Source organism: Sapajus apella, unplaced genomic scaffold, assembly GCF_009761245.1.
Source record: "Sapajus apella isolate SASKATOON/1434 unplaced genomic scaffold, GSC_monkey_1.0 scaffold101, whole genome shotgun sequence".
NCBI classification, from domain to species: Eukaryota; Metazoa; Chordata; class Mammalia; order Primates; family Cebidae; genus Sapajus; species Sapajus apella.
The window spans coordinates 3,317,671-3,337,306 of NW_022437041.1; the positions used below are offsets into that span (position 1 = coordinate 3,317,671).

Here is a 19,636-nt window from a genome sequence, read left to right on the forward strand (position 1 = left end):
TAAATTTAACAGAGTTTATTTCAGCATTAAAGGATTTATGAGTCAGGCATTACTCAAAATTGAAGAAGGTTTGGAGATCTCTGAGATAGCAGTGTGAACCAAGGGTTTTCATAAAGCTGAATGCAGGGGTAAAAATAAATAAATTATTTAATTGGCTACAACTAGGCATTTGCTTTATTAGGATCTGATCCTTATTTTTAAACTGGATAGGACTTCCATGTTTCATAATCAGTTAGAGCACACAGTTTATAAAGCCGGGAAAAACAAATGAAAAGAATCCTATATATTTAGTAAGTCATAGTAAGAACTTCTCAAAACCACAAAGAAAATACTTTTGTATATGTTTTGCCAATAATGTTCTGTAGAAGTCACAGAAAACTTTTCAGTAAGGTAAGATTTGAAATAGCTTTAACAATGCTTGCCTGGCTATTATATTAATAATACAATTGGAAGAAGAGCCACTTGCATTTTAATTGGCCAAATAGTATACTTTTTTTTCACTAGTTTTACTCTAAAGCTAAGAAATCTTTGAACTTTTAAAATGTATAAAACCAATCATAAGGATTGATAATAGTCAAAGTGTAAGACAAAGCAAAGTATCAAAATTGTCCTTTTTAACAGAACAGAAATACAATATTAAATTATATCACAGGTATTTTAATATCCATAATACCATCACCAGGTTGTACATTATTTAATTATAGATATGCTACTATTAAAAACAAGTTATATTAAAATGATCATTATTGTGGGTATTGAAACAATGTCAGGCCTCATGGCTTGTTGGAACTATGAGTTATTCCTGAATTTCATTCAATGACTCATGTTTATATATGATGAAATTTAACCTACAATTTCATGAAAATTATCTTTGTGTAAGAATTATAAAAGAAGGTTAATAAGAGTATTTTATCTACTTATGAAGCACAAGTACACTACCTCTTCACTGAATGGTAGGGAATCGTCATTTTAATAAGCTGATAAAGTAATAAGATTTAGATTGAAACAAAAGGGAAATTATAACTAAATCTTAGAGAATAAATAAATTTTATCTGAAGAATTTTCTGGTAGTTCTTCCTTAATTGTGAATATTAGGCAAATTATAAGTCTGCTATTAGCTATGTATATTCCTAGATTATACAATCTCTAACTTTTCCTAATTTTTCAATAAAAATTGATTTAAAATGTAAAATTATTCCAATAGCGATTAACACTCTATGTTGTATTTTTAAATGTAGATATTAGATGATTGAAATATTTAAATAATTAAGATGTTAGATGGTTATAATATTCAAGTAATTATGTATTTATTAATTTCAGAAAATTCATAATCTACCAGACATACAAACAGGAGTTGGTACCATTCTTTCTGAAACTATTCCAAACAATACAAAAAGAGGGAATCCTCCCTAACTCATTCTATGAGACCAGCACCATCCTGACACCAAAACCTGGCAGAGACAAAACTAAAAAAGAGTATTTCAGGCCAATATCCATGATGAACATTGATGAGAAAATCTTCAATAAAATACTGGCAAACCAAATCCAGCAGAACATCAAAAAGCTTATCCATCACAATCAAGTTGGCTTCAACCCAGGGATGCAAGGCTGGTTTAACATACACAAATCTGTAAATGTAATCCATCACATAAACAGGACCAAAGACAAAAAACAACAATGATTATCTCAATAGACACAGAGAAGTCCTTTGACAAAATTCAACAGCCCTTCATGCTAAAAACTCTCAATAAACTAGGTATCAATGGAACATATCTGAAAATAATAAAAGCTATTTATGATAAACACACATCCAATGTCATACTGAATGGGCAAAAACTGGAAGTATTCACTTTGATAAGTGGCACTAGACTAGGGTGCCCTCTCTCAACACTCCTATTCAAAATAGTATTTGAAGTTCCGGCCAGAGCAATCAGGCAAGAAAAAGAAATAAAGTGTATTCAATTAGGAAAAGAGGAAGTCAAATTGTCTGTATTTGCAAACCACATGATTGTATATTTAGAAGACTCCATCATCTCAGCCCAACATCTCCTTAAGATGATAAGCAACTTCAGCAGTCTCAGGATACAAAATCAATGGGCAAAAATCACAAGCATTCTTATACATCAATAACAGACAAACAGCAAGACAAATCATGAGTGAAGTCCCATTCACAATTGTTACAAAGAGAATAAAATACCTAGGAATACAACTAATAAGGGATGTGAAGGACCTCTTCAAGAACTACAAACCACTGCTCAAGGAATTAAAAGAGGACACAAACAGATGGAAAAACATTCCATGCTCATGGTTAGGAAGAATCAATATCGTGAAAATGGCCCTACTGCCCAAAGTAGTTCATAGATTCATTGCTATCCCCATCAAGCTACCATTGACCTTCTTCATAGAGCTAGAAAAACCCACCTTAAACTTCATATGGAACCAAAAAAGAGCCAGAATAGCTAAGACAATCCTAAGCAAAAAGACAAAAGCTGGAGGCATCATGAGATCTGACTTCAAACTATACTACAAGGCTACAGTAACCAAAAAAGCACGGTACTGGTACCAAAACAGAGATATAGACCAATGGAGCAAAACAGAGGCCTCGGAAGTAGTACCATACATCTACAACAATCTGATCTTTGACAAACCTGACAAAAACAAGCAAAGGGGAAAGGATTCCCTGTTTAATAAATGGTGTTGGGAAACTGGTTAGCCATGTGCAGAAAGCTGAAACTGGGCTCCTTCCTTACACCTACACAAAAATTAACTCCAGGTGGATTAAGCATTTAAACATAGGACCTAACAGCATAAAAACCCTAGAAGAAAACCTAGGTAATACTATTCAGGACATAGGCATAGGCAAGACCAAAGGCAATGGCAACAAAAGCAAAAATAGACAAATGGGATCTAATTAAACTCCAGAGCTTCTGCACAGCCAAAGAAACAATCTTTAGAGTGAACCGGCAACCGATAGAATGGGAAAACAATTTTGTAATGTAACCCATATGACAAAGGGCTAATACCCAGAACCTATAAAGAATTAAAACAAATTTACAAGAAAAAACAAAACAACTATATCAAAATGTGTGTGAAGGATATGAACAAACAACTTTTCAAAAGAAAACATTCACACAGCCAATAAACATATGAAAAAATGCTAATCATGACTGGTCATTAGAGAAATGCAAATCTAAACCACATTGAGATTCCATCTCACACCAGTTAGAACTATGGCAATCATTAAAAAATCTGGAGACAACAGATGCTGGAGAGGATGTAGAGAAATAGGAACACTTTTACACTATTGGTGGGAGTGTAAATTAGTTCAACCATGTGGAAAACATTCCTCAAGGATCTAGAAATATAAATTCCATTTGACCTAGCAGTCCTATTACTGGATATATACCCAAAGGATTATAAATTGTTTTATTGTAAAGATACAGGCACATATATGTTCATTTTGGCACCGTTTACAATGGTAAAGACTTGGAACCAACCCAAATGCTCATCAATCATAGACTGGATAAAGAAAATGTGGCATATATACACCATGGAATACTATGCAGCCATAAAAAAGAATGAGTTCATGTCCTTTGCAGGGACATGGATGAAGCTGAAAACCATCATTCTCAGCAAACTAACACAAGAAAAGAAAACCAAACACCGCATGTTCTCATTCATAAGTGGGAGTTGAACAATGAGAACACATGGACACAGGGAGGGGAACATCACACACTGGGGCCTGTTGGGGGGTGGGAGGGCCAGGGGAGGGATGGCGGAGGGTCGGGGGATTGGGGAGGGATAACATTAGGAGAAATATCTAATGTAGGTGACGGGGGGATGGATGCAGCAATCCACCATGGCATGCATATACCTATGTAACAATCCTACATGATCTGCACATGTATCCCAGAACTTAAAGTACAATAATAATAATAAAAAAATCTAAAATGAATGAGATTTCTGGGCGTATTCTAAAATGCAATATGAGAGAAAATATACAAAATAAAATTGCATAAACTTAATAAAATGCGGAAATGCAAATCTAGTAAATAAGAAGTTACTTTTTAACCTGCAATATAATGTCCTTTTTCTTCAACTCCTCAGTATTACAACCACAAAAGCTTTATTCTTAACTATAATATATATGAGCTATAAACCTGTCCCAATACTGTTTGCCTAATTACAGTAAATATATATTTTCAGTTAAAAAACAATTTAATGAATATTCATGAGAACAGTAAATTAACATATATATTAGCAGTTACTTAATAAAATAATATTTTATTGAGTGTATATTTTTTCCAAGTTCAAGTGAATATTTTATGTTTGCATAGATTTCAATTTTTATAGTTTATTAAAGGTTATTTTGTTATAAAAATTAGACTGATTGATTTCAAAACCACATATACTGTGCAGATATAATTTTAATTACATAAGTATTAGGGAGAAGTACTTTTTCCCTAACAGATATTAAATTTTCAATAGTGTTCACTTCCAAAAGTAATTTAATTCTGCCTCTACATATCTTATAAACAGATTAGTAAAATGCAAACTGCTATTTAATATTCCTTACCAATGTATAATTAAGCAAAATAGTAATAATAATTAAACTCTATTTATCAAGAGACAGTCAGACAAAAAGAGAAAGAATGAGAGAGAACTTAGGGCCATATATATAGTTACTAATAATTAGGCCTCAAGTGAATTCTTTTAAAATGCTGTTGGTATAGAAATAAGGGTTTATTTATTTGTTTGTTTCTTAAGCACCCATCTTACCTATGAAATATCAACGCAGAAATGAAAGTCACTATGCTAAATCACAAAGTCAGTTTGAGGATATTCTAAACCGAAATACATAAGAAAACAATGAACTAAAATGTCAACATCATAATCATTCCTGAAATACATCTAAACCTTGAAGTACTGAGTTTTAACTTAAACAGAGCAGGTTTCTACCATTTAGGAAATGACAAAACCTAGATTTTGACTCCATAGAATAGTAACCACCCAGAAAATATGATCCAAGGAGAAAATATAGTTCTTGATAAAACCTTTCCATAGGATTAAATTAAATGTCAGCTGACTTTTAATGAATGTTTAGTACATGCCAGGTACTGTGTTGAGTACTTATGTGTATTATTTCAGTTAATTTTTACAACTTTATGATATGAACAATTACATCATATACACAATTTCATGATATGGTTTTTGGGAACCATACATATCTCAATTTTGGACAAAAAATTAAAATTTTAATTAGAATAAACTATTCTATAAGTATAATGTAATTCTAATTTTTAAGAAATATTATTTTCCTAATATATTATTCAATCACCTTAATAAAAAAGTATATGCATAAAAATATACCCTAAAGGATGTAAAAATCCAAAGCATGTACTATCTTGTTATGACGTTATTTATATTCCTCCTTAAGAGTCAAGTAGTATTTATTTTTAACATTAATTTCTTTATTTTTTTCTATCTTATTCCACAAAAACAATTTGAAGACTTCAGTTTTTTGTTTTTTGTTTTTTTTACTCAATGATCAAATTATTCCACATGGTACCAACATAATCCTTAGTGCTGAATAACACAAAAGTGCAATCTTGAGAGACTAATACTTTTTCTTTAACAGATTTATCCAATAAGTATATTAGTATCTTCAGTTTAGTTTTGCATGTTTGAGTGAGCTGTCACAGTTCTCCATCATTAAATTCATGCCCTTTCTATCTATATAACCTCATACAGGTCTTAAGGGGTTCATACTAATTATAATATTTACATTTATTAAGAATTTAGCATGCATGCATTTTCAGATTTAATCTTCACACAACCTTATGAATTGAGAGTATCTTTACCATCAATGCAGAGATTTTGAAAACCAAAAAATAAAAAATAAGAAAAAGCTTGCATGACTTCAGAGGGGTTCAGTAATATTCTATGGTCACATAACTATCAAGTAGAAGAGCTCAAACTTGAGTGTGTCTCTCCCATTCTTGCATCTTGCAATGCTGTGTTTCACTACTTAAAATAAATTACAGGTTGAGAAGACAGCAATACAGAAGATTGGAAGGGCTGTGAAAGTATCAACGGAGGAAAAACGGAAGTTTTTAACCAGACACAGAGGAAGAGGGAAAAGTTAAAATGTGAAAGTATAGGTCAGTATTACCACAAAGCACCATAGCAGACATCTATATTGATGATGAGTCCAAGTAATTATCAAAAAGTTGAGACCAAAATATGTCTAGAGCTTACTGTTTCAAATTTTAGAGTACTATATAACACAAAAATATTTCTGAAACATGGGTAGTTTTCGGGGGTGAAGTACGTAGAAGGGATTAGCTACTGTTTCTTTCCCTTCCTCCCTTCTTTTCTTCATCTGACCATCACTTTTTTCTCTCTCTCCCTTGCTATAACATTTAGTTAAGAAAAACAAAATGCTCATCACCTTTATTTAATATTGTTAACTTTGTATAAATATATGGAGATTATGTATGCTGATTATATTACAATAAGAAATATACAAAAATCCACCCTTCTGATACATGATGTCACTTGCTATGATGTCATAATTTTCAAATAGTCCAAAGTATTATTAAATTATATTATCATATAGGCAAAGCACATGCATGACTTCTAAATTATGCAGTCTATTCATGACAGACTTTGAAGATATGTAGACAGACTCTCATTTGATTTTAAGCCATGGAAAATACTTTAAAAACAGGAATAGAATGTGAAGCATTCAATTATTCTTCTTCTAAATTTACTTTTCAAAAGCTTGATTGATAAATTGCAGAATAATGACACAGTCTAAATCTTGATCTTATAACTCATGTTTGAAGTTGTATCTCAACAAAAAATACATTTTGTAGATATAGTAGTATTTTGTTTAAGTCATTAAAAAAGTAATTTACTTCAGCCAGTGGAAAATGGAAAGCAGTCTGATTAGAAACTAGCAGCAGATTTAGCCTTCAGATACATTAAACTATTGTTTTCCAGTTTTGTATTCTAGCACTGACTATGTTTTCCATGACAAATGGAACAGCTCTGGAGTCTCAGAATCATAAAAGATGGAGGCTTTGGTTTTTTGTAATTATTTCTGATAATTAGGTAAGAAGTGCCTCATCAAATTATTCAGTGAACAAGTACATTCTTTTAAAGTACCAAGACAGTGTTTGCTTTTTATTTTTGTTCATAAAATGACTTCAAAAATTATCTTAATAAAAAAAGAGGCAAGTTTGCCTTCCTATACAGTACATATGTAAAAGCATCATTTAATGACATTGAATTTAAGATATTTTAAATATCCATAGAATGTCACTTAAAGAGATTTCTTCAGTTCATTCACACCAGGGAAAATTACAATGTATCAAAAGTTTTGGTAGAAAGGTGTCTTTCTCTTTTTTCTTTTCTTCTCTGCCCTACTGCCACATTACACAAGGCCATATCAGTGCTCATACATACAGCTCATACACATATACACACACACACACAAACACAAACATACACACTCACAAGTATTTTATCTTTAAAAATATTGATTTCCTTTTTCGTATCCATTATATTAGGCACCACATATCTTTAATACTAACTAATTAAATGCATCTATGGATTTTAATTATGGGAATGAAAAATAGGAGTCCCACCAATTTCTACCATAAGAAAAGTAGATTAAATGTTGGTTTCTCTTAATTAGATTAAAGCAAACAATATTCTTTTGACTGAAATTATATGGATTGAACAAATGTTCTTAAGGGAAACAAAAAGGAGACTAGAATAAATGAAACTTCTAGTTCAGCAAATATCACAAGTATGCAAATGCTTCCTGTAAAATAAGCTTTCAAAATGTAGTATTTGTCAGCATTAACTTTAAATGTCTAGAGGATTTCATATTCATCTTCCATTTGTCCATTCATTGACTATTGATTGTAAATGACCAATATCTATGAATATTTTCTCACTAAACCTCTAACTCAATGTTTTAAATTTAATTATTTTCTGGATTAAGTTGTGTTTGAAATTCATATACGAAGTCTGCTTTTCTTTAAATACTGATACTCCTCCCTAATTTGCAAGAAGCAATTTACTTGAAAGTACAAACAATACCATCTCTCATTGCCTATCTCATTTTCCTCCAGACTGTTTCCAAAGGCATGTCTGTCTAATCAAGCTTTATGGACTTGAGCAGGGCTGAAGTTATACTCCAGCCCAATAAAGACAACAATGTAGGCATCAAATCACATATCTAAAGGCCATTTGCCTGTAGTAGTTCCTATTTATATTAAAATATAAATCTTAGCTGATGAATACATAGAAAATGTTTCCTTTGTAGAAAAGTATGAAATCATTTGGATTTCTGGACCTTTAAAATTCTCATCATAAAGATAAAAAACTATGTAAGAATAATGAAAAAATAGCTAATATTTACTAACATCTTAGTAGATTATAGATAGTACTAGATAGTGATGTATATTTCTGCATTTACAAAAGAAGCAAGAGTTTTTAGATGTTTTATGTAATTTCATTATGCACAAGTAGCATGATTAATCAAGATATATATTCATCATCTGTAATTTTACTGAGAACACAATTGACTTCTACAGGACAGGAGGCAGACATGACCGTGAATTTAGACAATAGACCAACCTCCACATTTCAGAGGGATTTACTTGATTTCTAGTTGTCTTGTGGTACACAGTAAGTTTTTGGTTATTACTTCTGGTAAAAATGGCCCTAAGTAAGAAGTCAAATGTTTTCATTGAATTTTATAAAATTAATTTCCATACTAGAGTGCTATTCCATGGTTTGGGAATTTGTGAAGGTCCGTGGTATCTGTTTTACTATGTGTCCGGTTGTCACTGAGAGAAATCTGGGTACACAGTGACAAAATGTTTTGTCTGAAAGTTTAAATAATTAAAGCACTCTCCCATAAAATAAACTGTTATAAACACATAGCTAAAATGAATCTAAAGCCTTTCCTCTAAGCCTGCAGCTTAAGGAAACTAGCACAGCTAGTTCTGGAGAACTTGGTTGATTCTTTTTCTGCAGCAAGATGTGGATTTCACAGCACATTTCTGAAAGCCGTTTGCAGTTCATAGTTCCTACCCTGCAATGTGGGGATTTTCTCATTAATCTCTTCCTAGAGATTAAATTAACACATACATTCTTGGTATTTATGATCCAACTAATGAGTTCTCCTCCTTCTTGACTGCAGATTATTTTTCTCCTCATTTCAGGAGATAATCTAATAATTTAATATCATAATTATGGTTCCCCTTTGCCCTCCCTAGCTCAGATGTAGAGATTCCCTCCCAAATTCATTTTTAAACTATGATTTAGTAACTACTGCACAGCCAAAATAAAATGAACTTCTCTTTGCTCATTTAGCTGCATGTTCCCTGACCAAATGCTCATTTAGAATCATGACTAGCTCTTATGATTCATAAAGAAGTCTGCTGGTCTTCTAACTTTTTCAACCAAACTGAATTACATTTTACCTCATTTCTGAATTTCAGCTCCAGAATATATTTGATGGACAGCTGAAGCAAATTTGGCTGTAGTCATGCTGTATAACTATGTTTAATACATGCTTCCTTTCTCTTACCATGTGAATGTATATTCACAGATACAGCAGCAATGAGTTCCCCCCAGATCTCCAGGACAATCCACGGAAAACAGAAGAGATGGCTAGAATGGAAGTTAAAAGGTTTGAGAGAGGACAACCTGCCTCCTCTTTCTAGAAGACAATGCCAAGTTTGTAGCAAGGCTCTGTCTAAAGGGGCTTTCTGCATAGAAATTTTTGTTAAGTTTATTTAGTAGGCCTAGAAGGAAAATTATCAGGGAAAATGATGTCAGGATCTTTATAACTGTGCTCTCTTCCAGATAATCCCCTAACTCACTGCTTTGTAGATACGGCCAAAGGGTTTCATAATGGAAATGTTATCTGCAGCCAATACAAAGAAACTTGCTTTATCCATTATATACTGGTGGAAATTTTGAGTATTTTGAGTATCGACCTCTGAGCACAGTTAGAATTTGTCTGTTTTTACAGAATCTCATTCTGTCTCCCAGGCTGGAGTGCAGTGGCGCAATCTTGGCTCACTGCAACCTCTGCCTCCTGGATTCAAGCAATGTTCGTGCCTCAGCCTCCCCAGTGGCTGGAATTATAGGCGGGCACCATCACACCCAGCTAATTTTTTGTATTTTGGGTAAAGACAGGGTTTTCCATGTTGGTCAGGCTGGTCTTGAACTCCTGGGCTCATATGATCCAAGAGTGTTGGCATGACAGGTGTGAGCCACCATAACAGGTTGGGTTAAAAAAAAATTTAATTGCTGCATTTTAACCTGAATTTTCAAAAGCCTGTTTCTGTTTACAAAACATACACACAACAATTATAGAATATTTAGAAATGCAAAAGAATAAAGGAAAAGTCAAAATTATCCATAATTCTATCCAACCAGTTATATAATTGGCCCCTACCACACATATTTTGTCACTGGTAGGCTGAACAAGCAAGTTCATATAATGTACCAAAAGCAATAGAACTTTGTTTCCCACTACCCTTTCAAAAATACCAACAGAGGTTCATTATTCCTGAAACACCTAAATAAAAAGTTGGACTGTCCTACTATTCCTGAGTACTGATAATAAAAAGTCCTATAATCAATTTGAGTTAGCAGTCTTAAATAAGTAATTAGGTTTCCTAGTCTCACCATGATCAAAATTCTACTCTTCATTAAAAATTTTATCTTCTTACCCCTCCACCAGCTCAGGTCTGCTTTTGGGGAAGGGGTGTGGTCTATTATTTCCTTCCCCATGTATAACGATAACTCTCACCTATCTGGTGTTGGAGAAGCCTTAGAAATTAGAGGTTCAATGGGTAGGATTTTTCTTATGTTACTGTGCCTGTCCTACGGGAGCTTCACACCTTGTGGGGCTCACAGATGTTTAAAGCTGCCTTTGGATCTCCTGGGCATTTGTGAATTAATTGAAGCAGTACCTACTGCAATTTACTGTATCTAGACAAATGCAACTTTAATCTGGCAGGTCAATGTTTAATGAGTCACCATTACAAGTGGCAATTTTCCACAGGCATGAAGGTAGACCACACTGGTTGTGCATCACATGAGCTTATGTCTGACTCATGGGAAATGCACATATACGTTTCTGCTCTCTACTTACAGGATGCAGGCAAGTCCCAACATACAGGGGCTTTTTTGCATTTATTTATTAAGTGCTTAGCAAACCCATCTTTAGGTTTCTCAGATAAAATCAGACACCAGACTACCATGTCCCCGACACTGCAGGGGATAGACATTAAGCCCTCCATGTAGTTTCATTGAAGCTCCAGTCACCAGGCCTGCAGTTGAACTTATCATAAATCTCCAAAATTCCTCTTCATAAAATCTTCTTTCCACAATCTCCAAACCTTTTCTACCTCAGATATGAGTGAGAGGCTTAATAGTCTAACCTGCTTTTAATTATTTCCTTTAAAATATTGATGCTTAGTAGCTAACTTTGAAATATTCACTCGTCTTTATCATGGAATCCTAGCTAAAAGTTCTAATTTAACCTCTTAATTATCTATTGATGTATTCTAGCTCCCCCGACTTCACTCCCCACACACAAGTATATATATGCATTCAAGACTTGGGATCTGAAATCAGACTGCCTGGGTTGAGAGCCTGATTGTTTCATTTCACTAGCTCTTTGTCTCTGAGCTAGTCACTTATTCTTTTTGTGTCTTACTTCATTTATAAACTGAAGATAATAATAGTCCCTTCCTCAGCAATATGAATATTTTGAAGATTAATATGATAATACATTTTAAAAATGCTTCAAAAATTATCTAGCACATGTCATTAATAATGTTACCTTCACAGGCAATAATAAAATCATTAGTATTGTAATTATTATAAATGCTCTCTTTATCACTTTTTTGATTTATGAGGATTTTTACATGTCATTAAATATTCTCCTTTACATTGAATTGTGATACCATATTCAGCTGTATAAAGGCAGTATGATTTCTAACACTAAACTGGACGTATATATCATTTCTAATATTTTGTCACATCACAGTCACTATGTTATCACCTTTGTGTGCTCTTCCTCACCCCAACTTTGTTGTGTGCTCTTCCTCACCCCAACTCCTGATTGAACAGGAATTTCTGGGTCAAAATATGATTATTTTAAGGCATTTAATACATGTTAAAATTATCCAGCAAAAATTTAGTATCACTGTGTATTCTATTTTCAAGAGTATCTTAAAATTTCGGCCTGCCTAATCTACTATTAGATACTGATTTAAGAATGAGAGTATGATAGGAAGATAATTAAAAAAAAAAAAAGACATAGGATGCTCTCTTGTTTCCTAATAGAGTGTGTCAAGAGATTCCTGGAAATGATTTGGACCTGGGAATTAGCAAAGCTCATTTGAGGTTGAATGAGGAGAAATCCAATATATCTTCAGAACCAGAGAGTTCTGCTGACATAACCACACTATTTTTTTTTAATAGAAAAAGGAAATGAAGTGAGAATGAGCAGTAGTGCCTATCTATTGTGGTGGTTTATCATCAGAAACTTAGATTGAACTGCTTTAATTATGTAAATGTATCTTGTGGATGAGTGTTAATAAACTTCTATTCAAATAAATCTAAATTCCGCTTCTCTTAGCATATATTTTAATTAAAATCCTGAGCATAGTAACTATAGTTATATAGTTGACAAAATAATCACTAAAAGGTGTAAATCATCTAAATACTTGTCTAACATAGAGAACATGGTAATTAGTCCATTTTGATAATAGATTAGAAGTTTCACATATGTCAAAAGATAAGAATGTTGTGGTCTCATTTTCACCATTCCAGATAGGTACCATTATGAAGACTATGCCAATTTTATTGAGGTCCCATGAACTCAATGTTACCTGACTTCAGATATTTTCTCTCTATAGAAATAAGGGCACAAACATATTTTTCTTAAATGTCTCAATTTAAAATGTTCTAATGTAGAAAACCATCTTTCTGTGATACTCTCTGCCTCTATCTCTTTTTCTTCCTTTCTCTCTCTCTCTCTCTCTCATGCCCACAAAAGCATATAATTCCATCAAAACAAGGCAAAATATTCACCCACCCACTGAATAATACCCATTAGACGAACCTTATAAAGCAGCGGCAATTTTCCTAATTTCAGGAGTGCGATCCGATTTGTTACATTTTTCATTTTCCTAATCCTTTTTAAATCATCTGCCATTCCATAACTCACATCAATGACTTCAGCCTGAAAGAGGAGAAGAAAACAAAGAAAAATAATGTATTGGAGGAAGAATTATAGCCAATCGTCCATCTAGTATAACAAAATTATTCATAATAGTTTGTAATGTTCAATATAGAATTAATTCTACCTCCTATACCCTGTCCCAATTACCATAAACATGACCTTTCTATTTCAATCCAGGTACAACAATTCTTCTGGGCACCTGAGAAAATGTGCGAGTCATTTTTGCTTTGCCTTCTCTTGTCTAAAAATTTACAAACACAGTTCATTCTTCTAACAGACTACATTTGGAATATTCTACATTCATGTTTCTGGAATATGAGCCATTTTATGAAACACTGGAAGATTAATTTCCTTAAGGTTCAACAGCAATTATATAATTCGCAGGCTTGAAAGAAAATTTAAAAGTTTTCTACTGCTATTTAAATGAAGTGCAATGTCCTCACTTCCACGGTCATCATGAACACCTGCTCACGATGGCCACGATTTAAGGCTGTGCAACAGCCAGCTTTGAATGAACAATCCTTGAGCTGTGCAGAATACAACCTGTACAACCGCATGTGCCAGCCTAGCAACCCAGGACTTTAGAATACGGCCCCAAATTATCATCTTTGTCACATTTCCCACTATTCATCTAGAGTCATCTTATATTCAACTTCACTGTTACTCATTTTTAAAAGTCCTCTTGTGTTAATGCAAAAACAAATCTCATGCCTTTCTGGAGATTCCAATAAAAACCTTCTCATGCAGTGAATCCTTTCCTTCTCCTTGAGAAGTACTGAACTGCAGATTCATATATTCCTATGAATCAAGCCTACTTTCTGTAATATCTATTTATTATTAAAGCAATAGTTGTTATGCTTTCCAGTGATTATATGATAATGTAAATCTGGTATTTCAAATTATAGCATATATCCACAGAGAGGCTGATTTAAAAAAGTTAGTCATGGTAAATAATGGAAAAATGAAGATGGAGAATCCAGATCTGGAAGTTTCCATCCTTCTCAATTGAAACTAATGCACTTCAACAAGTTTTATACATAGTATTTCCATAAAAGATTCATCTGAGGAAAGAGTATTGCTTCTATAGAAACATATGAATACCACCAAATGACGGGCAAATCTGTTAGAGAAAACATTTCTGATGTGAAATATTTCCTTAGCCATCACATTCATCTGTATCTGTAAAAAGTCTACAAATACGCTTAAGTCCATTTCAAATGTACCTACCTGATGAATTTTATTTCTCAGTTGCCCAAATATGGCCTCCCTCTACTTTGGCTACCAAAGTAATCTGTTTTTGCCTCTGTTAAGGCCCTCACTAGACACGTCTGCCAATTTCAGTTTGCAATACAGGCAAATTCCTTGGTGAAGAGCCCATTACATACTCATGCTCACCCAGGTGTCCAGCATATGCTACAGACTCAGTAGCTCTTGAACCAAAATGATTACAACTCTTACACTATCTCTGAAAAGTTAAGCTGTACTTTCAAATGGATTTGCCAGGGTAATGTAATTGTTAAAAGCACTTATGTCAGAATGATTTTTCATTTTAATTTTATTCATATTAAAATATGATTAAATCAGTGCCTTTAATATAATTTTTTTAGTTTGCTGATACCATTACCATATAAATAACTGTTCATATATGATTTTAAAAGTCTGATTAAGTAAATGATCACATAATATTAACGATTACATTATAAAAGTGAGAAAAACTTATAATTTCCATTTCATTTCCAAGCTACCTACTAATTATTTGTGATTCAGTGACAGCGCCTTATAATAAAGCTATTACTAAATTGGTTATATAAACAAAAATCTTTTTTATATGTAGTAGAGGTTAAGAAAAAACTTACTTGTTTGAGAACATATAAATCAGTTTGTATATACAGACATACGTCAGAGATATTGCAAGTTCAGTTCCAGACTACCACAATAAAGCAAATATTGCAATAAAGTGAGTCACACAAATGTTTGGGTTTTCCAATACATGTAATACTTATGTTCACACTATATTGTAGTCTATTAAGTGTGCAATAGCATTATGTCTAAAACAAAATATCCTACCTTAATTTAAAAATATTGATCTGAGTTTTCAGTTCATTTTTTTTTCTTCTTTGCTAGAGAAAGATTTTGCCTCATGTTGGTGGCTGCTGACTGATCAGGGTCACAGTTGCTGAAGGTCAGTGTAGCTTTTATAATTTTTTTTTGAAATAAGACAACAGTGAAGTTTGCCACATCGACTGACTCTTCCGTTCATAAAATATCTCTCATGACATGCTGTTTGATAGCATTTTACACGAAGTAGAACTCCTTTAAAATTGGAGCCAATTCCCTGGAACCCTATGCTTTAGTGAACTAAATTTACATAGTATTCTAAATCCTTTGTTGCCATTTCAACAATGTTCCTGGGAGTTGGAAAGACAGAGTCTAGGAGCAGATTCCACCTCAATAAACCACTTTCTTTGTTCATCCATAAGAAGTAACTCTTCATCCATTCAAGTTTCATCAAGACATTACAACAATTTAGTCACATCTTCAGGTTCAACTTCAGATTTTAGTTTTCTCGCTATTTCTACCACCCCTGCAGTTAACCCCTTAAAATCTTGAACCCCCCAAACTCAGCCATGAGGGTTGAACTCAATTTCTTTCAAACTCCTGTTAGTGCTGATATTTTGACCTCCTTTCATGAACCACAAATGTTCCAAATGGCATCTAAAATGGTGTATCCTTTCCAGAATGTTTTCAATATACTTTCTCAGATTTATCAGAGGAATCACTATGTAGGGCAGCTACAATCTTACAAATATATTTCTTAAATAATAAGACTTGAATGTTGAAATTACTCCATGAGTTAAGGGTTAAAGGATGGATGTTGTGTCAATAGTCTTGAAAACAACATTGATCTCCTGTACATCACCATCAGAGATCTTGGGTGACCAGGCACATTGTCAAAGAACAATAATATTTTGAAAGAAATCTTGTTTTCTGAGCAGTAGTTCTCAATGGTGTGGTTGAATATTTTTATTGAGTAATCCATGTGTAAACATATTTACTGTTATGCAGTCTTTGTTGTTCCATTTCTAAAGCACAGCAGGGTAGACTTAGCATAGCTATTAAGGGCCCCAGAATATTTAGAATGGCAAATGAGCACTGGCTTCAACTTCAAGTCACCAGCAGCATTAGATCCTAACAAGAGAGTCAGCCTCACCTTTGAAGCTTTGAAGCCCAGCCTAGACGTCTTCTCTCTAGTTATGAATGTACTAGGTAACATCTTCTTCCAACCTAAGGCAGTTTTGTCTACATGGAAAATCTATTGTTTAGGGCAGCCACTTTCACTAATACCTTAGCTAGGTCTTACAGATAACTTGCTGCAGCTTGTGTATTAGAACTTGCTGATTCACCCTGCACTTTTATGTGATGGAGATGGCTTCTTTTCTTAAACCTCACAAATCAACCTCTGCTAGCTTCAAGGTTTTCTTCTGCAGCTTCCTCATCTTTCTAATGAGGAAGTTAAAAGAGTTAGGGGCTTGCTCTGGATTAGGCTTTGGCTAAAAAAAAAAAATTGTGGCTTGTTTGATCTTCTATCCCAATCACTCAGACTTTCTTCATATCAGCAATATGGCTGTTTTGCTCTCTAATTATTCATGTGTTCACTGGAGTAGCATTTTTAATTGCCTCCGAGGACTTTTTCTTAGCATTCATAACTTGGCTGTTTGGCACAAGAGACCTAGCTTTTGGCCCGTCTTGGCTTTTGACCTGCCTTCCTTATTAAGCTTAATCGTTTCTTTTTATTGACAGTGAAAGACATGTAACTCTTCCTTTCATTGGAACAATTAGAGCCTATTGTAGGATTCTTAATTGGTTTCATTTCAATATTGTTTTATTTCAGAGAATAGGGAGGCCCAGGAGAGGGAGGGAGAGGGGAAATGCTGCTGGGTAGAGCAGTCAGAACACACATAATATTTATTGAATCAGTTTGCTATGTTATATGGGTGCATTTCCTGGTACCTCAAAACAATAACAATGGAGAATGGTAACATCAAAGATCACTGATCACAGGTAACTCTAGCACATATAACTATAATGAAAAAGTTTGAAATGTTGTGAGAATTATCAAAATGTGATATAGAGATGTGAGCTGAGCACATGGTACTGAAAAAAATGGCACCAACAGACGTGCTAAATGCAGGGTTGCCATGACCTTCAATTTGTAAAAAACATAGTATATGTGAAGCATGCTAAAGTGAAGCACAATAAATCCAGATATGTCTGTATATCAGAAAGGTATGACAGTTACAAAAATGCCAATTCTTCAAAAGACGTTTACATGATTGGAACATATCAATAGGCTGATTCAACAATGATAATTTTGATTAAATAGCTCTTCAATTCATCTTCTCTAAATAGTGCATGTTAAAAAATCAAGTGTTTTAGCATGTAAGAGAATTTTTAGTTTTCCCCACAAAAAATATTTCTCAATACAGACAACATTATATCAATTTATTTTGGCTTATGCAGTAAAAATCAATAATTACATAAGTCTCAATGTTCTGGTGGTTTCGCAGGCAATGATAAAAATGTATCCATTGCCTTTAAAGGAAGCCTTAAAACTAGATCCTTTTTGAAAGTCTTTTCTATTTGCCTTCAAGCAAACTGAACATCACAGCTGCAGGAAAACACATTAAATTTTTCTGAAGCACAAATCAATATACAACGATATGATAAAATGCCAAGCCATTTCTTTCCACATATACTTGTCGCTACAATGAACCTCTTCTTTCTGCATTTATTCAGTCACACTAGAAAATTGTTCACTCAGCTAGTTGGAGTACTATGTTTAACTTATAACCAAACACCAATGATTAAGACACCTCTTACTGGTCTCTATGGGAAATGTCAAACGAACAGAAATCTAGGTACCTGAGCTATCCATTCTGTGCATACCACAGTTTTTCTAATGAGGATTTCCTTGGCACATAAGAGAGAGTAATTGAGAGGTGCAACTTAGTTCCTTCTTGCTTTACAATTTTTTTTGACCAGAGAGAAATATTTTAAAGTCTATGTGTTAATTTTTAATTTAGGTTCTATACATTCATTTTTGAACCAAGAACAAGGAGCTGAAAACAACAGAAACAATTGAAAAGGAAATAAAATATAAGATTTCATGTTTAAACAAGAATCAAAGCTTTGGGTTGACAACAGAGTGGTGGGCCACGTACACACAGCTGTGACAAAGATCTCTACACTTTAAAAAGTTAATTTTTAAAAGTGATACTTTGTACCTCAGTGGTTCTATGGTTTTTGAGTGTCATAGATCACAAACATTTTAAAATAAAATCATAGAAATCTCATTTCCCTCATCCGGCTCCTCTGAAATCCAATCAGATAGGTTGCGCTCTTCTTTTTAGGGGTACTGTAAACTGTTAAATAAATCAGTTAGACATAGGTGTCGTTTATCAACAGCATGCTAAAAGGGATTCTATGTTATAATGAAGAAATGTCCTATTACACAGATCAAGCTTCAGGCTTGTAGAAAAGATGTTGCAACTAAAACAAAGAAAAGATTTAACGAGCCCCCATTATGTGCTAGGAACATTGAGCATAATCTATTTTCTTCAGATAGCAATCTTCCATTGTCACCATTTTATAGATGAGGAAAATGATGCTCAGAAATATTAAAGAAGTTGTCCAACTTATATGACTAGAATTCAAGGATTGTGCTAGATTGCTTCTAGTCAATTTCTAGAAGGTCTTTTCATTGGAAGGGACAATGGGCATCTGGCAGCCACTAGAGAAAGATGCTCTTGAGGGCCCCACTGAGTTAAGTACAGCAAATCAACTTATTGAGTAACGACTATTGTTAAAATTTCAGATTCCTTGTCCCATTTAAGAACTATCAAACCAGAATCTCTGGGAATTTGCTGCCATAAAAAAAAATACCAAAGACTGGATGGCTTAAACAACACAAATTTACTACCTGAGTTATGGAGGACTTCAATATCAAGGTGGTAGCCAACTGGGTTTCTGGCAATGGCTCTCTTCCTGGCTTGTGGACAATCAGCTTCTCACTATGTCCCCAGATGGTAAACACCACACACACACACACACACACACACACACACACAGACACACACACACACACACATGCACACAGACACACACACAGGAAGAGTGAAAGAAAAAGAGCAAACTCTCTTGTGTCTCTTATTACACAATTAGCCTTAATTACCTTCTTGTAGGGCCTATCTGCAAATAGAGTCACACTGGAGGGTCTGGGCTCAATGGATGAATTTTGGGGAAGAAGACACAGTCAGCCCATAGAGGGGCCCTAGAATATATATTACT

General features: G+C 33.8%; 1 protein-coding gene across 8 annotated transcripts in view; it reads right to left on the reverse strand.

The window, feature by feature from the left end:
* The window catches only part of NAALADL2 (N-acetylated alpha-linked acidic dipeptidase like 2), a 1,348,438-nt gene that overhangs the window by 528,167 nt on the left and 800,635 nt on the right, over nucleotides 1-19,636 (reverse strand). For all 8 annotated transcript variants that reach the window (XM_032258245.1, XM_032258244.1, XM_032258247.1 and 5 more), the window contains one exon: nucleotides 13,169-13,288. In XM_032258245.1, the coding sequence (XP_032114136.1) occupies nucleotides 13,169-13,288 (120 nt within the window). The remainder of the gene's footprint in view (nucleotides 1-13,168; nucleotides 13,289-19,636) is intronic.